General features: G+C 34.5%; 1 protein-coding gene across 1 annotated transcript; it reads right to left on the bottom strand.

Moving 5' to 3' along the window:
* Positions 1-12,241: 12,241 nt before the first annotated feature.
* LOC115228683 (homeobox protein OTX-like) lies at positions 12,242-19,186 on the bottom strand. Its single transcript, XM_029799213.1, has 5 exons — positions 19,148-19,186; positions 15,991-16,068; positions 13,738-13,784; positions 12,873-13,023; positions 12,242-12,808 (listed from the first exon to the last, which is right to left on the bottom strand). The coding sequence occupies exons 1-5, from the start codon at positions 19,184-19,186 to the stop codon at positions 12,242-12,244; spliced, it is 882 nt and encodes a 293-aa protein (XP_029655073.1).
* Positions 19,187-21,872: the final 2,686 nt, after the last annotated feature.

The raw sequence follows: 21,872 nt of genomic DNA on the forward strand, positions 1-21,872 counted from the left end.
GTTGTCTTCAGATAAAAAAACACATTACAATTAATCTCGAGGAATGAATTATCAATTTCTGTTGTGTCTCTTTCTGAAATTGCCAAAACCAATTTCAATGTTGACGTCTCTCTCAAGACAATTGGTCGGATACTGAATTCACAAAAAATCCAATTAATTATGTCTGGGAAAATTTAAATTCAGTGTTAAAATTCAATTTCGAAAGGAAAAAGTGTTTATAAATGTTACTCAGTTGATTTGTATCGACTCATTTTTTTACTGACATTTTTACAGCGAAAAACGCGGAATTTCACTTTCTTGGAAATATACAGAATCATAGAAAAGGAAAATAATATGGAGATATTTGCAGTGCCGTGCTCTTTTCATTCCGAAAGCTTAGTACTTATTCGGATAAAGAATTATTTTATTTATTTAACTAGCTCAGCAGTTCGCTTCGCTCACTGCGAGCTAGCTCCTGCGGAGGCCCTGCTCGCTACGCTCGCAGTTTCCTTAAATAACTATAAATTTATGTAGATATATAAATGCGACCTGCTTTGATATAACCTTATTCTAAGGCCTGTGGATAAACGATGTTTGCAGTCCGTCCATCCTTGGCAAATATAAATAAATTTTCTCTTCTACCTACCCTTGAGCAACAGGCAAGAAAGCGACACACAAAAAAGATTTGATTAATTACCTTATTAAGCTGACCGTTTTTTCTTCAGCTTCGTTTTTCCTCCTTCGGTTATCTATTAAAAAAATTATTTTTGAATAATAAAAAAGTTTAGGATAAGAGGCATACCGAAAATAAATTCTATCTTTACGAAAAACTTCTTTTCTTAAGGTCGTCTTCCCTCCTTCGGTTATCTATTGAAAAAATTATTTTTGAATAATAAAAAAGTTTAGGAAAAGAGGAATACCGAAAATAAATTCAATCTTTACGAAAAACTTAACTAAATAGTTAATATTTTTACGCAAATTCTTCTGATTGCGCTGTCAATGGGTGGTAAATTGTGTTAATGATTGTCCTAATGTGGTTTCAACTATCAAAGTGTTTTTCAAAATCTGTTAATGCACACTCTATTCAAGGTCGTGCGTCAATTTGTGGTAAATTGTGTTAATGATTGTGCTAATGTGGTTTCAACTATCAAAGTGGTTTTTCAAAATCTGTTAATTGCACACTCTATGATAATAGCTTTAATTTTGATTCATGGTCGTTAATGATATATGCATTTAATTTTAAAGAGAAAAACATAGGATGAATTGAATTTCTTTATCGCGAATAATTGGGAGTTCATCATTGTTAATATTCTCGCTGTCGTTTTCATCAAGGATATTCTTAATACGTGAGATTTTTGCCTGAAAGTTTTAATGGACCTCATCATGAATGTCGAGGACATCCGCGTTGTTCATTTTAATCAAAATGCAGAAAATAATTTTTGATTTTTTGGCGGGAGGTTTTAAGGACCTCATCATGTAAGTCGAGGACATCGTAGTTTTTCATTTTAACCAAAATGCAGAAAAATTTTTTTTAATTTTTTTGGGGGGGAAGGTTTTAAGGACCTCATCATGTAAGTCGAGGACATCGTAGTTATTCATTTTACCAAAATGCAGAAAATTTTTTTTAATTTTTTTGGGGGGGAAGGTTTTAAGGACCTCATCATGTAAGTCGAGGACATCGTAGTTATTCATTTTAACCAAAATGCAGAAAATTTTTTTTTAATTTTTTTGGGGGGGAAGGTTTTAAGGACCTCATCATGTAAGTCGAGGACATCGTAGTTGTTCATTTTAACCAAAATGCAGAAAATTTTTTTTAATTTTTTTGGGGGGGAAGGTTTTAAGGACCTCATCATGTAAGTCGAGGACATCGTAGTTGTTCATTTTAACCAAAATGCAGAAAAATTTTTTTTTAATTTTTTTGGGGGGGAAGGTTTTAAGGACCTCATCATGTAAGTCGAGGACATCGTAGTTGTTATTTTAACCAAAATGCAGAAAATTTTTTTTAATTTTTTTGGGGGGGAAGGTTTTAAGGACCCATCATGTAAGTCGAGGACATCGTAGTTGTTCATTTTGACCAAAACGCAGAAAAATTTTTTTTTAATTTTTTTGGGGGGGAAGGTTTTAAGGACCTCATCATGTAAGTCGAGGACATCGTATTGCCAATTTGAAGTTGGTGTGCACACACAGACAGACACACAGACAGACAGACAGACACACACCATACCATTTTATTATTAAGATAAAGAGTTTCATATTGGTGGTCACCCAAAAATAATGTAACATTTATTGACATGAAAAAATATAATGATAAAAAATCTATAATTTATGGTGGTGATTAGTCTTCCTATTTGTTCAGATTTTTTATGGGGCAGTTGAATTTCAAGGCATAAAACTGAGTTTTTTAATTTTTTTTAAATTTAAATTTACAATATGACCAAGAAAAAGAAATAAATATAGAGTGTCGCAGACATGAGAATCAGTTCGGCGAAGACGCGCTGTGAATCGAGAGGGAGTTCTTACGGAGAATTGAGACCGAGACGCGCTGGAAGAGCCAGCTCGTCCCCCTCCGGTCATTGGTTTTTGATGCGATTTTTTCCGCCCATTAGCCGCAACAACTTCACAGCCTCTTTACCGGCCACGCCAGTGGTCTCGAAAGCGAGGGCACGAACTCATAGGCCGTATTTCAACATTTTCTTTTCCTCCGCAAGCCTTGCCCGAATATCCAAACGCGCAAGCATAGCCTAGCAAACATGCCGTCCTGGACAACAATGTCTCCGACAGGGAATCCACACAGGCCACGTCCCAAACAAGAGACCTACCTCCCCTGAATGGGAATGTAGTCAGCCCGTCGGGACGTTTTCCATCACCCCGAAAAGAGACCAACCGGTTCCAGGACAGACAGGAATCCTGCGGAATCAAAAGCCATCTTAATCACTTCATTGAGTGGAGTATGGCGCGGAATTCAGCCAGCATTCCTTTTTCGTGTAATCCGTTTGAAGGGATCATGAAACCACATCGGCAACGGTGCGGTTGGCATATATCAAGTCCAAGTCGAATACACACTCCGATGGGAACAGCCTCGTCCTCCAAAAGTAGACTATTGGACGCCAACGAGAGAGCGTTTAGCCAATACCCGAGTGGGGCTGGCAGGCGTAGTTCAAGAAAGCTAGCTGCATCTGTTCGGCTTATGAGCGAACGCTCTCCAACAGGTGTGAAGATCTGATAACATCCCAACTCTTCTGCATGAAAAGATTCTCTGGAAGGTCAAGTCCAAGCTATCTCCAGACGTGAACAGCAACATGGTATTCCGTAAGCTCGCCGAGTTCGGGTAAGTTTATAAGAAGAGAGCGAACAAAATTTCTAGGAGCGGACAACGAGAAGAGAAAACAGAGCAAGATCTGCACAAGAACGAACCCCGATACCCCTAAAGCGGAGCGGGAGCGCAGCACGAGAGCGTCCCACCTCGGTAAACAAGGTGTTCAGAAGGAATTGTAACGACAACGCAACATTGTCATCCTAAGCCAGAAGTTCTTGATGTAAACAATAACAAGGAGATGAGCAAAGCAGATAGGTCAGCCGAGGGATATAAAGAAAGTTTTTGAATCAGAATAGCTCTAAATGAGACTCGAAATATGGACTCAGGAACACATCAAAAATCTTTTCTTGTTGCAAGGCAATAGCCTTCGCAACACCTTCATCACAAATCGGTGAATCAAGAATCACAACATCTCTAAGGGCAGTTAAATGGAGGCCGTCAAAACGACAACTGGCGGGTAGCGTGGGATATTGGTTCGCAAGCCCATTTAACACCGACGCCGAATTGATAAGGCAAGAACTCCTGGTTCAATTTCGGGACAACACGATAAGACATTATTTTGGAAGCCAGGCGTCTGAATACGTTCCTGACTGCGATCGGGCGTAATCCGCCATCACTCTTGCGGAGAGCCGTAAGATTGGCAGGAAAGAGGAGATCCCTTGCTACTGCAGGTAAAGAGCCAGTAATGATCCAATTACAAAGCCGATTGATTAAACATAATAGAGCAAGGCCTGAATCGGCCGTCAGAGGGGACGTGAGGTCCCTCAAATGGATTGGCTTAATGCCATCAATCTCACCACTGCTGCTGAGAGAGAAGGATGCCAATGCAGCCGCGACCTTGGAGGTGGTTGAATGCGAAACAACCGCGGAGCCCAGCTCGACAGTCATTCGGAGGTCTTACGGGGCGCTCGGATGCTTCAGACACAATTCGAGAGACTCATTTTGCCTTTTGAAACGTCTGTCGTTCTCTGTAATACTGAAGTGGTATTCGTGAGGCTTTTTGAGCATCTCGCGAATTCATTAACTATAGATTAAAGTTCTCGTGTGTCATTACTTAAATTATACAATCTATTAATAAACATCAATAGTTTAAGCCTTACACTTTAAGGAATTAAATAAAAATTTAGATCAATGGGCATAGAATAATTTGGTTTATTGCTTTATTGAAAACCATAGAGACAGTTAATTGTTTATATTAACTTTATTTTTCTTTTTTGAATCAATGATTTCCCAATGTTGTTCAGCAAAAAGTGTTTATTCTCTGCCTTCCGATAAAACAAGCATTTCCAATAAAACAAAAGCCGATCAGCCAATTCAAAAATCAAAGTCGATTCTTTCAGACCCCTCGTTTATGGTTCGAGTATCTCGATATTCATCTGCTTCTTCTTTGAAAACGAAATCAAAAAGTTCCCTACCATCTTCAAGTGATATTTGTACAAATCCAAAAAAATCTATAAAAATGACTTCAAACTTTTTTTTGACAGGAGAAAAAATGGAATCCAAAGACTACGATTTACCTACACGAAGACTACGATCTGCAAATCAAAATGTAGTAAAAACACAAGTTGAGATATCATCTGAGAATCGATTTTATTCAGCTTCATTAAATAAAGTATTGCTAACTACTCCACGTAATTCTCTTCATGTGAAAAAAATATCACTCATTGATGAATCAAAAAAATTTCAGGAAAATTTGAATTCTTCTCGGCACACCAAAATCATTGATAATTTAGAAGCATCAAAACCTGATTTTTATTTATTAAATAGAGCTGCTAACTATGTAAATCAATATACATAAGCTAATAGAACAACATTCTGAAAAATGACAAAGAACTATCAACAAAATACAAAAAAGAAAACGATAATGAATTTAACTTTGAAGAAAATATTAAATTTCAAATAATCGAAGTAATTTCTACATTTCTCAATAAATTAAATTGTGAGGAAATAGATAAACAAAATTTAAGGAGTATATTATGTAAATTATTTAATTTGAAAGGATTTTTTGGTGACATGGGACTGCAGTGCACTGATTCAGAATGGAACAATTATATTAAAAAATATCATTTGCAAAATAAAGAATATATTGAATGCAATGATCTTCTACAGAATATGTTATTCAGTAAAAATTCAGGAAATCAGCAAATATTAAAAAAAACACCACCTACAGTAAATATTAATATTTATAATAATATAGATTTCACTCGGAAAAATCAATACTCTTTTTATTAATACGATGTCCAAAATAAAAAAATTGGGAATAAACTGGAAACATTTGAAAAACGATTTTTTAAAAAATGACAGAAAATACAGTGGTTTTGTTTCAACTGATGAATTTATAAAGGCGTTAAATTGGTTGGTAATATTGCATATTATAAAAAGCAAAAAAATATTCTTGAATGAAAATGAAAAATACGCGTTACTTACTTATTTTGACTTTGACTTGTGTGGAGTCATAAGTTATAATCATTTTATTAAAGTCATTATGTAATTCATTATTTTAACAATTATTAACAATTTTTTTAAAATCTGATTTTCAGTTGATCCTAATACAACTTGATATAAAATCAAAGTCGGTGGAACAGCGTTTAGGTGTCGGGCTAGAGTTTTAATTTGGCCAACGTCCAGTGGAAGGTTCCTCGCATCTATAGTATTAAGATGGTTTGACGAGTGACGTCGTCATCTGTGGATACCCACTGCGAAACTGGATTTGTCTAGGACGGACTCATCCGCAAGATAAAAAAGAAAAAAAAATTTAACTATCGACGAATTAATTTGACATAGAAAAAAATGTTAATACATTTTTTAAATTAATGAACTCGACGTTTCACACATCACATTCAAGCAACCCTTACTTCTTTGCAATGGACGATTTCACGATGGCAAGCCTGAATCTACTCTTGACTTATCGATGCGATATGAGCGATGGGGTCAGTGGCAAGACTTTCCTTTTGGGCCGTACTTTACTTCTTCGAGCAAGAATATGGGAGCTGAATAAGTTTCTTCACAATCATGTCATAGGGCGTTCGTGAAACGATAGATTCGATCTCTTGAACCTGACTGAGTTGGTTCCTGAGTGCATCTGGGACATTATCAAAGCAGATGTATTTTCCATCTGGTCCTCTGACTGAAATTTCAACTTTTTTGGCATAATTTCTGCTATGACGTTGATATGCTTTCCAGAAATTAGGATTTCGCTTATCTGTTAGCACAATCCTTCCGCCTTGGCGACTGACGTCCCTTTGGACCGCCACCACCCGGACCAAAGGGGACGCAGCAATGATAGGCTTTCCAGGCATGTCAAGAGCTTGTTCCTCGAGCAGAGTTTCATTAGACACCTGACCGTTTTCCGTACTGAGGCCTCCTTCACTATGCTCATTTTCTGTGACACACAGATCGGATCCGTTTGGATGGCAAAATCGACAGTCATTGGCAATTCGTTGAACACAGGAACTCAGCGTCAGTCTGTAATCCGACATTACAGACCTTCATAACAATTTGTTTCTTAGCAATTTCCTTCGGAATTTTTCCCTTCACAAGTTTCTCGAACTTGATAGGGTTGACCATCTCAATCCCACCCATTCCAAAAAGCCGTGTTAAGTCCCAATCATTTTGAAAAGATCGAAAGTCCTCCTCCCTGTTGAATAATAGCTCATATGACCCATTGGGTCTCAGAGATACCCGTGCTTTGCAAATAGTTTGTGAGCCAAAGACTGCATTTTCACCTTCGATGACATCCAACGACATTTTTGATTTATTCAACAAAACTTGAGTGGTTTCTTTAATTGAATTGATACGCTACACTTATTTTATTCAAACAACTACTCCAATAAGACAACAACGCTATTGGGGATATGATTTCTCATTTTTTAATTGAAATTTTATTTTTCAATAAATTATACTCACTAATACTAAATTATATTCTTATACATTTTGATATTTTTAAAGAGTCACATGGTTTTATTAATTTGTGTGGTGCATGTAAAGAAGCTCATTTACTTATGTATTTGATTGCCAACAGCATGCAAAATTATTATTAGTTTCTTGAGATTCCATTGACATAATACTTAATCTTAAAAACTTTTTATCTATTTAAATATTACAGTTAGGTAATCGGAAAGATTGCCAGGGAGCTAAGGAGTAGGTACTGATCAACAAATGCCTCGAGAAAGCCCACGGAAACTCACTAGTGTCGATGTGGAGAAGGCATATCACTCGGTTGACTATGCCCTCCTTTTTGAGTGAAGATTCGAGTTGCCTTTTTGGTTTATCAAATTTGTTGCAATTGTAATGGACAGGTTGAGCCTGCATCTACACTAAAATAAATGTGACATATATGGGTTAAAGCTAGAGAAGGGCATATTAAAGGGCGACAGCATGTCTCTATTGCTGTTTGACACTGCCTAAATTGGCTGAGTAGAGTTTTCATTGCCCAATTTGAACAAATGCCAATCGAGAATGATGGAGTGCGTTTTAGCACCAACTATCTCATATTCGTAGGGGGGTCGGTATTTTTTTGATTTATTGTAAAAATTTCCTCGTTTAATCCAGTGAACTATTATATTTTTTACTTAATTTTTTGAAATATTGAATTGTTTAAAAATTTGATTGTAGCTTGCAACACTTTTTGCTCATTACAGTACGACCCCGGTTTAATTGTTATAAAATTAAATTCCAATTCATTCACGTGAAAAATTGTGTAATGTCTGTTGTGCGTAAACAATACCGTACTATAGCATACGAAAATACGAGATTCAAAAAAGAATGGGAGGAAAGTTTTTTATGATTCAAAAGAATGGAAAAGTACATTGCTTAATATGTCATGCAACGATAAATCGTTAAAAACCTTCTTCATCGAAAGACATTATAATCTCCACAAATCAATTTATGATACTCATCAAGGCGATTCTAGGAAAAAAAGAGTAGATTTTATAAAATCTGAATATGCAAAACAATAATCATTTTTTTGGATGTGGCGCCACATCCAAAGATACAAATATGGCTTCAATGAGAATTAGCTATTTAATTGCTCAGAATATGAAACCGTATACTGACGGCGAAAGTTATTGCAATTTTTGCTAAAGAATGTTGTTCTCATAATACACAAGATATAGTCAAAAAATAACACTCAGCAATGATACAGTTGCTAGTAGAATTGAATCTATATCGAGTAGTATTTATAACAAGCTTATGTTGTAATTTTTATCCAATAACTATTTTTAGAGCAGGAAAAAAGTTCGTATACTTTTCATTTGCCATTTACTGTTTTAAAGATATTACTGAGGCGGAACTTTGTTTATAAGAGGAGTAATGCCGGATTTCGAAATTTATGAAGAATTTCTCTCCTTATGTTCTTTTCACCGTACAACAAAAGGGATTTGTCGAGTAATGAAAGATGAAAACTTGGACCCTTCAAGATTGATTTCCGTGGCAAATGACGGAGGTCTTTCTATGATTAATCAGAAATCTGGTCTTCAAGGGCTTATAAGAGATTATAGATTCGAAAATAAATTTGATCTCATTACATGCCATCATTGTGTTATTCATTAGAAAAATTTAATTACAAAAACAGTAAAAATGGAACATGTACAAAAATCGTTGTATCCATCATCAATTGGATAAAGACGAACGTCCTCAATCATCGAAACTTTAAATCTTTTTTAAATGCTAGTGAAAATATTTGCAACACCTTTTGATGTCAAAATATTTTTAAAACATTCCCATGGATGGCCTACCTCACATAGTGTGGAAAAGAACTTCAGAAGCTATAATAACGACTGCCAAAGCAACTGTCGGGATTCACGATACTACACTGTAAAGAAGGTATAAAGGACCATGGAACTCGAAAGTCAATAAACTGTCTATACGTCAACGAGACTTAAGACTCCAAATTGAAACTTGTGATCTTGAACGGAAATCCAAATCAAGAAAACTGCGGAACAAAATCCAACACGAAATCGAGAGGAATGTGCTTCATTCCTGGTCGGACTTCTTGAACCAGCGTATAATAGAAGTGGAGAGGCTACATTCAGATGCAAAAATGTTTATGGCTATGCGCTTACTCAAACGGAGGTCAGCTAAAACCAGTCCAACAATTTAAGATGAGTTTGGCTATTTTGTATTGGACTCCATATCCCGACACTTTAGCAGTCAATTTAATCGGGAGGATACTTTGTGGCTCTCGCAATTCGAGGGAAAACCTCGTTTAATGAAAAATATGTTTACAAAATCCAAGATTTTCTCATCAATGCTTTCCTGAATAACAACAGGGTAGCGGGTTATGATTATATTTCCGGAGAGTTGTTGAAATACGCTTCGATCAAGCTTGCAGAAACGATAATCTTTATATTAAATGAGATATTCGGGACTCATTGCCCAATTAAACTTGCGATGAGAGTTCTACTTCCTCTTCAAAAACCTGGCAAACCTGCAGGTCCAATTGAAAACCTCAGGCCAATCGTGCTTCTGACCACGTTGCAAAAAACTCGGTCAATTATAAAATTGAATCGTATATCAAAATCAGTTGATCAATACTTATCGTCAAGTCAAAGCGGATTCATACCGGGAAGATCAACCGCTGACATTGTATTAAGTCATCTGTGGCTTACGGCCATATGGAGGAAGTACAGGAAAACAGTGTGCATTTTGGGAGTTGACCAATCAAAAGCGTTCGACTGTATCTGTTGAGATAAACTATTGCGGGTTCTCGAAGATATTGTTGATGAAGACTCTTTGAGGATTGTGCGTTTTCTGCTGGCTGATACGAGCCTCGTAGTGAAAATACGGAGAGACTATTTAAATAAATTTACCACCGAGATTGGTACTCCGCAAGGGGACTCTCTTTCGCTAGTTCTCATTGTATTCTATTTGGAAGCCGCTTTAAGGAATGTTAGAAAGGAATTGCATCACTTAAATAATCATTTTGTGGAAGTAATATACGCTGAAGACATCGATTTTGTATCTGAGGATGTGGAGATTTTAAGAGCTGCAGTAGACAAGGCTACAACAGTTTTGAAGAAATGCCCCCTGAAGATCAATCCAGAAAAGACGCACTTAACTTCGACCTGTCAACTCGGAATGATGAGAAGTGGAGGTTTACTAAAATGCTCGGGTCGCTTTTGGGCAATGCTGAGTACATTGGCTTCGTGTGCACTAAAAAAGATGTGGAGTATCTGGACACGCAGAAAACTTATCTCTTCAAATCTTCAGATACGCTTCTATAATGTGTTCGTACAAACAATCCTAACATGGGGAACATCGAAAACGGATCTTGACAGGCTAGACGCTTTTCATAGAAAGCAATGAAGAAAAATCGCGGGTATCAAATTACCACAGACAATCAAAAACGACACTCTACAAATTATATAAATGCAAGCTGATTAGCAAGGAAGTTACTACTTCACGCTCGAGAATTTTTGGACATGTCCTGAAAAAGGACGAAATGGTTCTTAGCAATTAAATCATAAAAGAATACTTCTAAAATCACGGAATTGGATTTCGGAATCGGCTTCCCCTCTACCTCAGGGATGATTACGGGAGAATTGGCGACCGACTTAAAACTGGTGACGATCTTGAAGACATTCGCAAACGCGCAACGAACAAGGCTGGATGGAAAAGACTGACTGGGAGGATAGTTGAGAGTACGGCATAAGCGAAACGTTAGAAACTTACGGGCTTATGGCAACGTGGAAGTGCTATTATCTAACTAACTGACTATTATTCAGCGATAAACGTGGTCTACACAGCCACGGAAGATGAAAAGAAGGGAGAGATCTGTATGAAGTACAGTCTTTTGTTTTCTCTAAAGGCTCAGTATTTAGATAATTGAATAATTAATTATTAGGTTTTTATTCGATAAAAGAGTCGATCAATATATTTACATTGAATTTTGGTATTTTTGCTCCGCGGAAACTGCCACTCGATACGCAGTACGGCGACTTTGAGCTGACCTCCAGGCTCTTTATTAATTCGTGTATAACTTATTCCCCATTTTAATTACGCAGTTCTTAATAAAAAAAAATTTTGGTATTAACTGATTACTTAAAACTAGATACGATTACTCTTGATGTACTCTTTAGGAATTTGTTTGCTTTATGACAAAAAAATGTTTATTTGATCGCAATCATTTACCTAACTTATCTATTTTTAGTTGGAAAAATGTAAATAAAAAACTTTTATAAAAATATTTTAAGTGTCAAATTATTGAAATAATCAATTTTTGTATTTTCAGATTAAAAATTTATTATCAAAATTATTATGAGTCATACTAATATGACTAATTAATCATTGGTCCACAAACAATTAATCTGCCCTTTCGAATGAGTTTTTCGTGATGCCGATAGCGGTTGAGACATCGGGTGCTCTTGGTCCAAAGACGGAAAAATTCCTCCGCAAGCTCAGGGCCAAAATCTCCATGCGCACTCACGATCCTCGAGAGTTGGACTTGCTTCTTCAGCAATTCTTGATCGCCGTTATCCGGGGGAACAGTTTGGCGATCCGCCAGGCTGCTGGCCCTCCCTTCGATTACTCTTTTTTCACTTTTGCTTGAACTAAATAAAATTAATATAAAAAATAGTACATCTTTAGATTGCCTAAAAAAAGTTTGGTGACCGGTCAAGGTTGTCCGGTTGGGGCAAAAAGAGGAGGATGGTCTATTGAGCTGGAAATTCGTTTAATTAGTTTAATATCACTTTTAACTTATGATATTCACAAATCATAGATGCAAATTTTTAGTCATAAATAAAATTTTTATCTTAATAGAATTAAGTTGACGATTATATTAATAAAAAAATAAGCATTAATCTTTTAATTCTAAGCCGGATCGTATCTAAATCAAGTTTTACAAAATAATTATTTGAAAATATTTGGTGCCTAATTTTAAAAGAACTAAAAAATTAATAAATAATGAGTATATCTAAAACCGAGTTACATAAATTAGCAAATAAACTAGTTGTTGTTCATTTGAAGAGAATCAATTTTTTCAATATTAGAATCATATGTTTTCTTTTCTCCCAATCCATAAAATGGGGGATTTTCCAAAGAAAAAAATGATTTCGAAGATAATTCAGATTCATAAGATGGCGGAATTAAATCGTTTTCCTGACTATAATTCATATTGAAATAATATGGGGGTTCTGTGAAAAAAGCCATGTTTCCATCAAATCCCATTTCTTTTCCTGAAAAATTTTCTATTGAAGGAAAATATTGAAAATGGTCGATTCCAGGATAATATAGCATTCCGTTAAATCCTTGATTGTAAATATGACTGGACCATGAGTTATCTTCCATGTTACTTTGAAAATAATTTGAAATATTAGTTTGATGGTTTTCAACCGAATAGTCATAAAATAAAGGTTTAGATTCAGAAATTAAATTTGAAATGTCTTGAGATTTTGTAGGAGAATTTTGTAAATTCGATCGATGCCCCTTTGGTGAACTCTGGAAACTTCTTGATAAAGGCTGAATTGATCTTTGAAGGCCTCTTTCTTTTGCTCGTCTGTTTTTGAACCAGACCTGGAACAATAAAAATTTAAAAATTGATGATATTAATGTGTTTAATAATTAAAATATCACTAACTTGAATTCGGGATTCTGACAATCCAATTTTCATTGCTGCCTCTTCACGTGCAAAAATATCAGGATATTTATAATCAATGAAAAGATTTTCTAATATTTCCAACTGTGATCGTGTAAATGTTGTCCTTTCCCTTCGTTGTTTTCTTACAATTCTAAAAATTAAGAATAACATTTATAGACCTCTGTGGGTTATAATTTCCTTGGTTAGTATTTCCGTGATAGTCCATACTAATAATTTATTAGAAAAAATAATTTGATTAATAGAAAATTTTTAATATTATCAGGATATAGTAAGCAGATTAACCATCTACATCATTGGTCAATGTAAATCCTAAAGTTTTTATAATATAGTTGTAACATAGACAAAAATAAATTATTTAGGCGCATTTTTGTATTACAGCGAATATATATGACGTTAAAAACAAATAAGGTTATAATAATAAACAAGGAAAATTGACTTACTTCCAAGAACTCATTTTTTAAGATTAAAGTATATAATAATACACGATAGTTGAGCTTATTAGTGAATGGAATACACGCTAAATTTACGGTATATTTTACGTAGAAACTTCCTGGTTTGTCGGTAAAAACAGAAAATACAAATTTAGCATAATAGTCCTTAAATGTAAATCGAGACTAACAAACGAAGTACTTGTACAGTAAGTGATATCAAATTATTTACAAGATTAAAATATCACGAAAGTATGCAAGACAAAATTAATAATACATCAATGAATTAGTAAAATTTATAAAATTAGCACTCAAAAGTCGATAAATGATGATAATTGAAATTTTGATTTACCCTAAACTAGATAATTTAAATGATTATTTTTTCACGAATGGCTTATATTTTTTAAAATATTTACACATTTGTCATATACTCGTTTAATTGAGATTCCAAGATTGGATTAAGCTGCGGTTAAATTAAACATTTTATGAATATTTTAGAATTTCAATTAGAAATTTTTGTTTAAAAATTTTAATGAAATTTGTCTTGTTTTTTATTCGTCGGAAAGCTAGCTTCAATTACTGAGACTGCATCTAAAAAGATCTCGACTCACTCTTCTCAATTTAAAGAATCACAAATTTTATTAGTGAAATAGTCTTCATTTATCAGTTACGAAAATTTAGTTTAGCAACTATCGATACTATAGCATAATTATAGTAGTTAAAAATCTTTAACAACACACAGATGGTTCTTTAAGTGTAAGTTTTAAAAATTATTTTTTCGTAATAAATTTAAATGATAAAAAATATGAACCGTCTAGACAGGCACCTGGAATAAAATATTATTATTGAAATTAAGCTGCCCTTTTGACGTCGAAATAATGTATCAAAACATCAAATAAATAATTTAAATTTGTTAATTTAAATTATTAAATTTGTATCGAATTACATTCATACATCTATTTTATTCATTCAAAATTTATACTGTAACTAAAATATAATTTTTTTATCAAAGAAAGATTATTTAGAAAAGCAAACGATAGTCAGATAAGCTGCATAGTGAATTCATTTTCCAAATAAAAATACGAGTCCTTCCAAAAGATATTTTTTGTTCATACTTAGAGGGAACCTTTTGTTAATCTTCTATGCTTTTACAACTATAATTTTTTATATTACTAACTAAAATTATTATAAATGAAAACTTTAAATTATCAATAGTCACAATTTTTTTGGCAATTTTATCTGAGGACATAGCTCCACGTAAATTGTGTAAATATTGTGCTAATTATTAAAAACCACAAAACTAAAATAAAGCAATTCTAATGTTAAATCGATTTTTACTGGGTTAAGACTAAAAATTATCTTACTTTACCTTAATTTTTAAATGTTGAATTAACACTATAATATGAATTCTTTTAGTTTTATGATAGTTGGAGCAAAAAAAACAACAAATTTTGAGGAAACTAGATATATTAGTTTAAAAATTTTTAATCTCAATAAATCTCGAGGAAACCACAAATTATTTATAACGTCAAAAACTATTAAACATAGCAGCTGTCCTTAAATCGTAGAGTGTTGAAATAGATCCAAAAATATACTAAATGAAATAATAAATCTCATTTAATGACTAAAATCTTAATCCACTATAACATTTACTGAATTTTCGCAGCATCGTATTTCAAAAAATACTCAAAAAAATTATATATATACTGTATTATTGACTCAGGAATCGCCTATAGTTGATATAAGATGAAATTAGTTATCAAATTTCTACTTTCCGGGTTTTGGTTTTGAGAGCAATTACAGGTTTTGGTTTTCCGGGTTTGTATATCTTTAGAATGAAAGATAGTCGAAGAAACAAAAAATTGGAGTGGTATTTTAGCTGTTATTCGCATCTTTCGTTTTTGTTTGTACAGTAATGTCCTATATCAGTGGTTCCCAACCTTAAGGTGCTCGCGGAACCCTTTTGGGCTAATTTATTTTTGCGGAACCCCTCCAATTCAATTATTATAATTTCACTTAAAACATAATAGTAATAACCAAAAACAATTTTAATGTGAACATTGAGGTAATTTTTATCATAGCATATAGTTGTGTAACGTTAGGAGTTATTGTTGACAACTGTATCCTCATATCAGCGGAAGCATTAAGTTTATTTCTATATTTTGTTTTGGTGGATGTATATATTGAAAACCCAGACTCGCATAAGTAAGTCTTTGGAAAAGGTAATAGTTTACGTATAACCTTTTCTGAGATATCTGGATATTTTGAAATGTATCCCCTCCAAAAATTAAAAAGGGATTCATTTTTATATAACTGATATGACTCTGATTCTGATCCAGTTTCTTAGACATTTGTTCGCCATAAATACACTCGATGATTTTTTTTGAACATGGCTTTATAAGATTTTCGGCAATTGTATGTGCCTCTCCACAACGTGCTACAAGATAACTCACCTGTTTGATTAAAATAATTATATACTTCATAAGATGCTCTGGTCGATTTTAAATCGTCGTCTTTCGCAAAATTGGACATTTCCAACTTGCACCTTGTAGATGCATTTAATTTGTTTTGAAAAAAGGAAATATCTTTATCCTTTAAATGAAGATGCTTTATCAAGATAGTTTGGCAGGAACAAGAGATGTGTTAGGCATTATATGATGGCATATTACACATTCTGCCGTATGTGGTAAATCAGATCCATTCTGAGAAAACCCATATGAGAGGTAGCTTTCATCATATTTTCTTTTCTAAAATTATAATTATAAGAAAAACCTTTTTTGAATATTTTTTGGAATCTCTTATGCAATTATTGTTTCTCATTAAAAATCTTATAAAATTGACCAACTAACTCAAATGAGAAACAAGATATACACCCCTCGACAAAAATTTGGTTATTTAATCTTTCCTGCTTTTTTTCATTTAAAAACGAATAAATTCATACTTTAAGATCCTTTAGATCTTCTAAAATAATATTTATTTTGTATTTATAATTAAAATAGATTTAAATTTTAATATTGCAAGAAATTTAAAGCATGTCGGCAATTAGTTAGTGACATAAAATTTTTTTTTTTTTTTTTTTTAAAAATAGTTAATAAAAATACAGTCAAATTAATTAATAGAGAATTAATGTCGTGAACTTGAGGGTTAGTCCGACGACGAAGCACTGCGGATAGAGAGGCAGTTCCCGCGAAGAATTGCAACCGAGATGCGCTGGAAAAGCCAGCTCGTCTCCCTCCGGTCATTTGTATTCTGTGAGATTCTTCCTCCCACAACCCGTAACAGATTTTCTACCTTCTTTCCACCACACCGGAGGTCTCAAAGGCTAAGGGGACAAACTCAACGACGTTCGGAAGCACAGCGTACTTCGTCAACTTCCTTTCTTCTGCCAGCGCACATGCGTAGCCTGGTGTACTGGCTGTTCCTGTGAGCACAGTATCTGAAAAGGAGTCGACGCAAGTTACATCCCAAACAAGAGACCTTCCTCCTCTAAAGGGGAATATAGTCATCCCGTCAGGACGCTTTCCGTCACTGCGGCAGAGCCCAATAGGTTCAAGGGTCGATGGGAATCCCGCAGAATCCAAAGCCCTTTTCACCACTTCATTGAGGAGGACGTGGCGGGGAAATCGGCCAGCACTCCTCCTACAGGACAATGCGTGTAAACCGTTCGAAGGAATCAAAAAACCACAGCGACAACGGTGAGGTTGGCAGATTTCAAGTCCAAGTCGAAGACACACTCCGATACGTATAGTTTCGTCTTCCATAAGCAGACCATTGGACGCCAACGGAAGTGCGTTTAGCCAGTCTCCTGAGTGAGGCTGACAGGCACAGTTCAAAGAAGCCAGTTCCAACTGGTCGACTCGCGTGCGAAGACTCTCCAACAGGTGTGTGCACCAGATGACATCCCAACTCTTCTGTATTGAAGGAATCTCCGGAAGGCCAAGTCCGAGCGATCTCCAGGCGAGAACAGCAACAGGGTATTCCGTAAGCTCATCAAGTTCGAGTGAGTTGATAAGAACAGAGCGAACGAAATTGCCGGAAGCAGACATCGACGAGAGATAACAAGGCAAAGCAAGATCTGCACAAGAACGAACCCCAAGGCCACCAAAGCGGAGTGGAAGTGCGGCACGTGTACGTCCCACGTCAGTGAACAAAGTGTTCAGTAGTAACTGTAATGATGATGTAACCGCGTCATCCAAATCCAAAAGTTCTTGACGTGAGCGAAAACAAGGAGACGTTCGGAGCAAAAAGGTTAAACGGGGGATAAAAAGAAAGTTTTTCAGCAAAAACAGCCCCAGATGGGAGCCAAACAGTCGTAATCGGTCGCAGAGAGGAGCAATCTTATCTCGTGTGAAACGATAGCCTTCGCAATTCCCTTATCAGAAATCGGTGAACCCAGAATCACAAGATCCGCGAGAGCGGTTATACGAAGGCCGTCAATTTTCTCCGAAAGGGCCATAAAAACCTCACTCTGTTGGGTTAGCGGCTCCGTAAGTCCGATTAGTTCACATTTTGCACCATTTAGAAAAAGGCCAATCTTCAAAATTCAGATATTCACATAAAAATTGGTTATAAAATTTAAACCGTCAAATTATGCTAGTATTAGAGATTGATCTTAATAAAAAATATTTTTAGATATAATACTCTCGATTCGTTTATGAAAGGGAAAATAATTGCGCTATACGACTTAAATATGTCATATTTAAAATTTCTAAAGAAACCGGTGTTCCATATTCAACAGTCGTAAATTTTATCAGAAATACAATAAAACTGGATCATATGACCGCCAACATGGTTCTGGAAGACTATCAATTTTGAATAATGTGCAAATTAATCATTTGGTACGCACATCAGAGGAAAATTCATCTTTAACTGCTTCTGAACTCTCTAATGAAATAGAAAAGTTTTCTGGAACACGTGTCTCGTCTCGAACCATAATACGAAATTTAAATAAAAATGGAATTTTCGCAAGAATTGCAAAGAAAAAACCACTTCTAACAAAAAAACACGTGGTTTCCAGATTCGAGATCGTCCATTCACGTCTAATTCAGAACAACTATCGAAATGTCTTATTTGCCAGGAAACTTTGAATCAAAATAAAAAGTCAAATTTAGAGAGACACTTTAACACAAAACACTCAAATTTCGCAAAAAAATATCCAATTGGTGATTCCCGAAAGAAAGTTGTAGAAGAACTTGCAAAGAATAATCAGATTGAGAATTCCGCTTTTGAATATTGGTATCACAATGCCAGGACTGCAAATATTGCCAGTTTTTTGATAAGCCACGAGATCGCAAAAAGGGGAAACCATTTACCGATGGCGAATTTATAAAGGCATGTTTCATTATGTCGCGTCCCACACGAGCTACCCATCCCATGGTGATTACATGTCACCTGTAAATAAATAATAATGCCTGTCATGGTGACTGTCAAATTTAATAATTAATTTAATTCCAGAGGATATCGATCGCAATCTTGCGAGGTAACTCGCTTGCAATCCGAGGTGCAGCCACTGCTGACTCTTAATTAGATTTCGTGTTAAAGTTTGATTAAATCTTTTCACGATACCCTGAAACAGATAAATATTGTGTCATTACTTGTGATTGAGGATGATTTGGTCTTCCGTAAATATGTTGGATTTGTTTTTCGTGCAAAAAGAATCGAGATATTTATTCCTAAACTCAGTTTCATTATCTGTTTGTAGAATCTCGCAAAAGCCGATTTCTAAACAAATTTCTTTGAAAGCCTCACAAATATCTAAATTCCAATATAAAACATAAATATACTTATTGCAGATTATTTTAACTCCTTTACAAATGGCATACTTACTGTAAACATCAATGACGGTAAATATCCATTTGTAGCCATCGTTCGAATCGTTAAATTTTTTAACGTCTATAAGGTCTGCTTGGAATCGTTCATTTGGTCTTTTGGCAATCACATGGTACTTAGAATCTGAAACCTGCTATATAAGTTTTTTATTTTATACTTTAAGTGGAATGGAAAACTTGCATATTGAGCACTCTTTGACGACTCGTTCGATAATTTTACGCTTTATTGTAAAATAGGAGTGTAAACATTCCTGTTGCAGGAGGTATAAGCAGTCATCAATGACAATAAATTTAGTGGATTTTTAGTTAATTTATATTTTATTTGTCTTGAAGATGTCTGTACAGGTTGGCCATTTAAAATATTGACTATAGTATGATATTTTGAGATATTTTTTACAAAACCTATTATTACATATACAGGGGAATACATTTTAAAGAGGACATGTTGAAAATTGAATAATAACGCTAAAAATCTTAATAATAAAATGGTATGGTGTGTGTCTGTCTGTGTGTCTGTCTGTCTGTGTGTCTGTCTGTCTGTCTGTCTGTCTGTGTGTGCACACCAACTTCAAATTGGCAATACGATGTCTCGACTTACATGATGAGGTCCTTAAAACCTTCCCCCCCAAAAAAATTAAAAAAAAATTTTCTTTCTTGCATTTTGGTTAAAATGAACAACTACAATGTCCTCGACTTACATGATGAAGTCCTTAAAACCTTCCCCCCAAAAAAAATTTAAAAAAATTTTCTGCATTTTGGTTAAAATGAACAACTACAATGTCCTCGACTTACATGATGAAGTCCTTAAAACCTTCCCCCCAAAAAAAAATTAAAAAAAAATTTCTGCATTTTGGTTAAAATGAACAACTACAATGTCCTCGACTTACATGATGAAGTCCTTAAAACCTTCCCCCCAAAAAAAATTAAAAAAAAATTTTCTGCATTTTGGTTAAAATGAACAACTACAATGTCCTCGACTTACATGATGAAGTCCTTAAAACCTTCCCCCCCAAAAAAAATTAAAAAAAATTTTCTGCATTTTGGTTAAAATGAACAACTACAATGTCCTCGACTTACATGATGAAGTCCTTAAAACCTTCCCCCCCAAAAAAAATTAAAAAAAAATTTTCTGCATTTTGGTTAAAATGAACAACTACAATGTCCTCGACTTACATGATGAAGTCCTTAAAACCTTCCCCCCCAAAAAAATTAAAAAAAAATTTCTGCATTTTGGTTAAAATGAACAACTACAATGTCCTCGACTTACATGATGAAGTCCTTAAAACCTTCCCCCCCAAAAAAAATTAAAAAAAATTTTCTGCATTTTGGTTAAATGAACAACTACAATGTCCTCAACTTACATGATGAAGTCCTTAAAACTTCCCCCCCAAAAAAATTAAAAAAAAATTTCTGCATTTTGGTAAAATGAACAACTACAATGTCCTCGACTTACATGATGAAGTCCTTAAAACCTTCCCCCCCAAAAAAATTAAAAAAAAATTTTCTGCATTTGGTTAAAATGAACAACTACAATGTCCTCGACTTACATGATGAAGTCCTAAAACCTTCCCCCCCAAAAAAATTAAAAAAAAATTTTCTGCATTTGGTTAAAATGAACAACTACAATGTCCTCAACTTACATGATGAAGTCCTTAAAACCTTCCCCCCCAAAAAAAATAAAAAAAAATTTTCTGCATTTTGGTTAAAATGAACAACTACAATGTCCTCGACTTACATGATGAAGTCCTTAAAACCTTCCCCCCAAAAAATCAAAAAATTATTTTCTGCATTTTGATTAAAATGAACAACGCGAATGTCCTCGACATTCATGATGAGGTCCATTAAAACCTTCAAGGCAAAAATCTCACGTATTAAGAATATCCTTGATGAAAACGACAGCGAGAATATTAACAATGATGAACTCCCAATTATTCGCGATAAAGAAATTCAATTCATCCTATGTTTTTCTCTTTAAAATTAAGTGCATATATCATTATCGACCATGAATCAAAATTAAAGCTATTATCATATTTGACTTTGACAGAATGTGCAATCACAGATTGCACGACTTTGAATAGAGTGTGCAATTAACAGATTTTGAAAAACCACTTTGATAGTTGAAACCAGATTAGCACAATCATTACACAATTTACCACCAATTGACGCACGACCTTGAATAGAGTGTGCAATTAACTGATTTTGAAAAACACTTTGATAGTTGAAACCACATTAGCACAATCATTAACACAATTTACCACCAATTGACAGCGCAATCAGAAGAATTTGCGTAAAAATATTAACTATTTAGTTAAGTTTTTCGTAAAGATAGAATTTATTTTCGGTATGCCTCTTTTCCTAAACTTTTTTATTATTCAAAAATAATTTTTTCAATAGATAACCGAAGGAGGGAAGACGACCTTAAGAAAATAAGCTTTTCGTAAAGATAGAATTTATTTTCTGTATGCCTCTTTTTTCCTAATATTTTTTGTTATTCAAAAATAATTTTTTAAATAGATAACCGAAGGAGGAAAAATGAAGCTGAAGAAGATGGCTAACGTAATTGAGGCGACGATATTAACAGGTAAGTATTGAGGTGAGGATGTTTATATTCCACGAATTCCGATAATTTCTGATGAATTACCATTTAGATTTAAAAGGCTGCAATTTCCTTTGAGGATGAGTTTTGCAATGACAATAAACAAGGCCCAGGGACAGTCATTAAG

Source organism: Octopus sinensis, unplaced genomic scaffold (assembly GCF_006345805.1).
Source record: "Octopus sinensis unplaced genomic scaffold, ASM634580v1 Contig10934, whole genome shotgun sequence".
In the NCBI taxonomy this organism is placed as follows: domain Eukaryota; kingdom Metazoa; phylum Mollusca; class Cephalopoda; order Octopoda; family Octopodidae; genus Octopus; species Octopus sinensis.